Source organism: Castanea sativa, chromosome 1 (genome assembly GCF_040712315.1).
Source record: "Castanea sativa cultivar Marrone di Chiusa Pesio chromosome 1, ASM4071231v1".
Classification (NCBI taxonomy): domain Eukaryota; kingdom Viridiplantae; phylum Streptophyta; class Magnoliopsida; order Fagales; family Fagaceae; genus Castanea; species Castanea sativa.
In genome coordinates this window covers 75,035,763-75,043,344 of record NC_134013.1, presented here as the reverse complement: position 1 = coordinate 75,043,344, position 7,582 = coordinate 75,035,763, and the positions used below count along the sequence as shown (strand labels likewise).

The 7,582-nt window shown below is 32.2% G+C and overlaps 1 protein-coding gene across 1 annotated transcript; it reads right to left on the bottom strand.

Moving 5' to 3' along the window:
• Positions 1–529: 529 nt before the first annotated feature.
• On the bottom strand, positions 530–3,672 carry LOC142622459 (glucan endo-1,3-beta-glucosidase 8). Its single transcript, XM_075795924.1, has 2 exons — positions 3,231–3,672; positions 530–1,766 (listed from the first exon to the last, which is right to left on the bottom strand). Exons 1-2 carry the CDS (start codon positions 3,590–3,592, stop codon positions 644–646), a joined length of 1,485 nt encoding a protein of 494 aa, XP_075652039.1. The 5' UTR covers positions 3,593–3,672; the 3' UTR covers positions 530–643.
• Positions 3,673–7,582: the final 3,910 nt, after the last annotated feature.

The window sequence follows — 7,582 nt, the reverse complement described above, 5'->3', positions numbered from 1 at the left end:
TTGCTTATTTTACATCTATTTAGAGATAGAGAAAATCAAAGCAATTGTTAATGTTAGGGAGCTTTTTGACACAAACTTAAAGTACAAGGACTATAATGAAACATTTCAAAGGATGATGACCATTTTGAAATATGAGACAAAAGTTGAGGGCTAAATGTGTAACTAATCCATAATTTGACAAATAACAATGCTCTTTGTTTGATTATGAAATTGATGGAATTCATTCCTCAGAAAAGGTTTAATTATCTTTATATTCAAATAGTACTTCTCTTACTTTTATAAAGTTATCTTTTTAATTAAAATTTCCACATTTTATGAATATTAAAACATCCGCAAGCATTATAATTATTAGGAATTTAGATGACTTTCTTCATCACGAAATATTTGAAATCAAAATATTTGGGTAGTGAAGGAACACAATACAATAGAAAGGAATAGGAGAGAATATTACTGCTTCTTTGTTACAGTATTGCAGAATTTGCATACTAGGACATAAGTAATGTAACTAAACTCAAAATATCATATATAAACTTTAGTGAGAGATTCCATAAATGAATGCACTACATGACATTACAAAGTGGAAATAAAATGAGAACATGCATATATATTGCGGCTACAAGTAATGTAAATGGCCTATCACTTATCAGTTTAGCAGAATAAAAAACAACACAAATCCCTCAATGATTCTTATGAATGTATCTGAAAGTCCACTATGCAGCAACAATGGAGAACCATAAGAAATCATCACTGGGAACTGGCAGTCCTCTTTAGACGGATCATCATCAGTCACAATAGCCAAACCAGAAAAATCACAAGAATAATCGTTCTGGTTATTGACTTGATAGTACATGTTGAAAGCATAAGAGGCATTCTCTTCCGCGCTTAGATGATTACAAGAAGATCCATAGCCCAAAGCAGTGCAATCTGATCGGCTACAAGCATAGTCAATACTGTCTGGCAGCAGGTCCACTATATCATTAGCCTGGCGATTCAAAACACACCACCTTTTGGGCATGTATTTCACATCTTCTGCTGGAACTAGACCTTTATCCTCTTCCAAACCCAACAAATCTAGTTCATACTTTGGCTTCCCATCAAACTCAAATATCCCCCAATGCCTTTCAAAGCCACCAGGAGCAGTGCTTTTAGCATTCTCATCAAGAAGGCTGAATAAATATATGTCAATTTTACCTTTCCGAGCTGGGGTTCCCTTTCCACTCAAAACATGTTGGAGCAATTTCTGGTTGAATCTCTTTGCATTTTGGACATTTGCATTTATATCACCATCAGTTGGCCACCCAATTTCTCCAACTATGATTGGCATCTCAGCATAACCAGCTCTAAATAAAGCCCAGACTAGAGTGTCGAAATTTGCATCAAAAGCATTGGTGTATTGTTTATCACCATCTGAAACAGGCTTGCTTGTTCCATCAAAGAATGCATAGTCGAAGGGGAAATATTTGTTGCCATAAAGACTGAGGAAGGGGTAGATGTTGACAGTGAAAGGCGCATTATTTCTGAATAGGTATTTGATTATTTCAATTGTGCGGTCTCGGAGTTGAGCCCTGAAGTCACCAGCAGATGGCTTAGGGTTTGAGTCTGGTGAGAAGTAGATGTCTGCATTGAAGGGGATTGTGGCTTTTACCTTGGACCCCAAACCAGCATGGTTGAGTGCTTCCTGAATATTTATGAGGGCTGGTAGTGTGCATTCTAGATAGGTTCCATTGTAATATTCAAGGAAAGGTTCATTGCCTACAGCAACATACCTGCAATGGTAATTTCATACCCACATATAGAGAACAGTAATTATCTTATTTATTGGATATAAATACCCTCCAATTCACAGAGTGTAAGTTTCGTTGTTGTATATACTATATAACTTTCAAACTGTGAGAACATATAGAACATCATATACATTTTTTTAGCATGCCTTTTGACATACAATAAAAACTTTATTAATGAATTATGTAAAATACCAAACTAGTATAAAAAAATGCAGGATAATGAAGATGATATTTTATAAGCCATATATAGATAATAAAAGAAAATATGTTGCTGACACCGACACTTCTGCCAGATGCCAAAACCAGGCATGAAGGCCCGGGTTATTGGATTTCCACCTATTAAAGTCAGATATGTGTTGGTGTAACATGGTCAGCTAAATATGTGATCCATCAAAAGTAGATTTGGGCCACTTTATATTAAAACTGAAGGATTTAGGCTCCAAATATCCAACAGACCAAAACCAAAAGGAAATAGAAAAAAAACCTGACTGAATATTCCATGAAAGAACATGGAAATGATTTATATACCTAGTTTCACAGAGAAGATCTAAAGAAGCTAGAAAAAGAACGTCGAGACAGGGAAATGACACAAAATCTGGAAAAACAAAACCCACAATAATATTTAGTTTCATTGAGGAAAACTAGAATAACATGAAGACCATTTCCAGAATTAAAAACCCATTCTTGGAAGGAAGAGAAAACTGAAAAGTGCGGTAACACTACTTCAGTTCAGATGACGATCACTGCTTAAAACAGCTGCTAAAAATGTAGACACTACCACCATCTTTGTTACCTATTACTAACAAGAACTAGACAATGACAGCAAGGTACAAGATTTTTAGTAAAAAATCATCAATCGATCACAGCAGGAATGACAACCAAAAGCATGGAGAAAAGTAAACAGAAACAAGAATTTTGGCAGCATGGGGAAAAAACCCAAACTTCATCATGGGTGTAAAATGATAGAAGACTTATCGATCATAAAAGCAAAACCATCTAAAAGAAAAAGAAATTAATTAAATGGGTTTTGTGTGTGAGTCAGCAATCTGATATGGACTCCACCAGTTGCATGGGAAAAAAAGGAACTCCAGTGTGTAAAGTAATAGAACACACTTCATCAAAACGTCAACAACCAAGTTTTAGTCCAAAAGTTTTGGAATTGGATAAAATAATAGAACCTTTATGAAACATAAAGCCATTATAAAAGGAAAGCAAAGGGAAGAAGAGACATTAAATGGGTTTGTGTATAACTCGACTTGACATGGACTACACCAATTGCATGAGAAAAAAAAAACACTCCAGGGTGTAAATTAAACAATAGAACACTTTACTATGGAACAAATATAAATGGGTTTTCAAAAGGGGAAGTAAATATACATTATAAAATGGTTTTTTTTTTTTTTTGATAAAAAAAAAAAAAAAAATCAAGAAAGTGTGTGACTCAACTTGATATGGACTCCACCAGTGTAGGAATAACTAGTGACATTGGCATCCACCCATGAAGCTGCAGCAGCAGGATCCTCACACATCATCTGCAACATGTTATTGGGTATTCCTAGCATTACTTCAATTTCAGTCCCTATTAGAGCCCCCAAAATCCTCTCATCTGCCTCAAAAAGCTTCAATTTTTTAAACCCATTATCCCTCAGCAGTTTCACCACCGTATCTGGTGGGAGTTGCTGTGTGGCCTGGGTTCCCCAGTTCACCCCAACACTCAAGCCACTATACAACATGGCCATGAAAACAAGAAAAAACAACATTATTGAACAATAACTACTAGACTCTACTAGCACTCTTGTTTGTGGCATTTTCTTTTTCTTGGATGAATCAGTGAAAAGAGAGCAGAAAATGAATGGGGTTTAAGAATTTAAAGGACGCTAGAGAGTCGGAGAGTGTAAGGGAATTGCTAGGTTGGAAGGTTGATGTATTTATAGAGAAACAATTGTACTGTTTGGCTTTTGAGAGAAAGCTTCATGGGGAAGAATGAATCTAGTGGGGTGGTTTTTGTATAAATTTTAATAGAGAGGTTTAAAAGGGGAAAGATTCGTTCCTTAATTCAGTTATTCAGTTATGGTGCATTGGTGCTAGCCCATGCTCACACGCGTCTCCACAATTGTTAGATAAAGGCTTTTTTTTTTTTTTTTTTTTTTTTTTTTTTTTTTTTGTAGTGGTAGTAGCCAAAAAAAAAAAAAAAACCTATGTTTTTTTATTATGTATATAATTTTTATTTTGATATTCTAATTTATAAGTGAATAAATAAATTTGAAAATTAATAGGAAAGTAATCCTATTTTTTAGTGGAAATTAGGATTGTATTTTTACCTGATTGTCATTTAATTTTGTCTTTACTTAAATATATGGATGTAGGAATATTTTAGAACAAAAAAAAATCGAAACCCCTTAAATAGAAGTATAGATATTTCAATTATCCATGCCATAAAAAAAATGAAATGGGAGTGTTTGTTACACAGTGGTAATACATCCAATTTTTTGAACTCAAATAATGTTTCCGGCTAACAAACAATATAAAATATTTTTTGGAATATTGTATTCTTGAAAATATATCAAAAATATTTTCAAATATTTGGTTGCATTTTTGGAAATATTATGGAAAGTATGTTTTTTACTATTTTCTCACATTTTCTTATCTCTGAAGCACATATAATGACAAAAAATGAAAATTTTAATTAAAAAATAAAAGTGATCAGGGACAAGTGGTAGGGGTGGCCAGTGACAACGATAGTTTGGCCATTGGAGAATAGGGACATTAGTAGGGGGTGGTGGTCGCAGGTGGCAAATAGTGCTGAAAGGGGTGGAAATTTGATTGATAAGTTTTTGGTAAGGTGGAAAATGATTTACGGAAAATGAAAGTGCAAACCAATTTCTGTCATAAGTGTTTTTATTTTATGATTAATCGAAAAACAGTTTCCAGTTGATCAACATTTTCTATCACACTAAACACCTGTAAATACAGGAAATTTTTTCCAAAAACCAATTTTCTTCAAACCAAATACAACTCACGATTTCAATTCAAAAAATCTGTATATAATATGGTGTGTGTGACAATTTTTATCCAAAATGAAAATCCTGCTAGTTTAGTCTCAAAAAGAAATAATAATAAGTGGCTATTCACTTTTTCTTTTTTCCTTTTTGGAGAGAGGGAGATTCCCCTCTCCACCATTTTTTTTTTTTTTTGAGGGACCTCCCCGACAAGTTATTAAATGTTAAACTTATGTATAATTTTTTTAGTATTATGCCTTAAATTCTTTAATTAAATTCAAATATATTGCATTATTGATAATACAACAGTATCATCACTATCATCTTTCTCAAGTTCAAAAAAAAAAAAAAAAAAAAATCGACCAATATTTGAATCTAATTAGAAACATTATGATACAACACCTAAAAAAGTAGAGCTTAACAAGGGGGTGTTCTTTTATTTTTTATTTTTTATTTTTGGCATCAAGCACAAGCGGCATTTGTTTGTGTGTGTGTGTATATATATATATATATATTTTGGAATCCAACTCTGGAGGCCTATGGACATAGAATTGAGTACAAACATACAATGCAAACTATAAAAACCTTTTGGGCTAAACTTTTCCGTCCTTTTCTTCTACCAACTTTTCTTTCCTTCCTTCCTTCTTTCCTTCCTTCCTTCTTTCTTTCTTATAGAAACTTTTCTCACAAGAAGTAAGAAAACCAATTTTTTATGGGAAAAGTGAGTAATATTAGTATGGGAAAAACTTAGGTAAGTTGTCTAATTAAATTCTAAGATAGAGCTGTATTGATAGCATAATATAAACTTTGTTAAGGATAATATATGAAATTCAATTTCAGTCAGTATTTGAATATAATTTAAGAACATAAGATACAACACTTAAGAAACTATACCTATATTTTATTTTATTACTACACCATGAGGACTTAACATGGAAGAGTGAGAAAATTACAACTTCACAAGGCCTTGGCTTATTTTTAGAGTAAGACTATAGAGATAGATCCCAACATGCCAACGCAGTTGGCAACCAGTGATATGCACCATTAGTGAATCAAACATCATCATCTAATGATAAATATTAAAGTACATCAATAATCTCACTCTTTACCAAAAAAAAAACTCTCACTTGATTATTAAAGCAAAAAAGAAAAAAGGAGAAAAGAATCACGTAGTTATTAAAAAAATGAGGAAACTATCACTTAATTGCAAAGATTAGTGGTAAGGACCAAGGAGTACTAAAAGGACAAATGAAATAACTGGTAGGAAATGGAAACGCAAGACTTGCTATCGTTGCTCAAGTCAAGTTGAAACACCATTGACCACTGCATGACGAGAATTAAAGACAATCCTCCAAAAAATTGCATTGACAACACATCAAAGCCTATTGATTTTGTGAGAGTATAAAATTTTGATTTGGTTTTCAATCCGTTGTTAATTGATGTTGTAAATAAATTAAAGGTCAATAAGAAGAAATTTAATGCTACAATATCTCAAGGATATAAGTTTCAAAGTTGGATCAAGTTATTGAAATATTCAAAATATCTTTTTAATTGGAGTGGAAGATTTCAGTTCCCAACAAAAGCTCGAGGTTGAGTTTCATTCAAGTGGAGGGGTGTAATGTGGACAATATATAGGATTTAATTTTTATGTTTGTTAATTTTTGAATTTTTAGGTAATGTTCATTATTTTAGTATTTAAGATTTGTTTGAGGCTTCCATATATATAGTCAAATTATAGTTTTACTATGGTATATCAATTATGATAATTTTTTACTTGCAAAATAAGTTTCCTGGAGCCTTTGATAGATAGCCCTTCAATCTGTAGAACAAACATTCATAATTCAGAGTTTTAGACTTCAGAATATAAATAATATTTTCTAAAGAGGTTTTTTTTCCTGGTGGATTCCAAATTTTTCTTGTGGATTCAAGAAAAGCTTATAGATTTAAGGGTTTTGTAAAGCTAGAATAAGATATAGTCCCTTATTGTGTTTCTGTTATGCATCAATAATACAATATAAACATCATATCATTATCTTTCTCAAGTACAATTGAATTATATTGAATCAATATTTCAATTTAGTTAGAAAACTTATGATATATCATCTAAAGACATGTAGGTTAATTTATCTTATAACTAAACAACACCTAGCTAAGAAATATATACGGCTAACTCTGACTAATCTGTTGAATATTCACAGTCAACAACAACAAAAATTCATTCTAAAAAAAAAACAACAAAAAAAATTGGAACTAAATTTTACGTTGTTTTGTTATTGCTGCACTTGTACCAAACCACAACACCTTAGCTTATTTAGGAGAGGGAAAACACAACTTTAGCTTATTTTAGAGTGGGATACTAGCGGTGTTTTGGCAACCCGTGATAATCTCACTCTTTCAAAGACAGAGAAGTCTAGATTATTAAAATAAAAAAGGTAATACGGCTAGTTCAGTTTGTGTAATCAATACGTGGTTGTTAATTTTTTTTTTTTTTTGGCTTGTTGGCATCAAGCACAAGCAGCATACAATGAAACAAAGAATTGAGCACAAACATACAGTGTAAAGTAGTTTACACTGTATGTTTGTGCTCAATTCTTTGTTTCATTGTAAAGTACTATACAAACTTTTTGGGCTAGACTCTTTCGTCTTTTTCTTCTACTAATTTTGTCTCTCTTCTTTCCTTCTTCCTTCTAACTTTCTTAGAGAAGTAAGAAAACCAAATTCTCCATTATGGGAAAATTGAGTAATATTATAATTAGTATGCCAAAACTTAGGTATAATTGTCTAGATATTGTATCATAA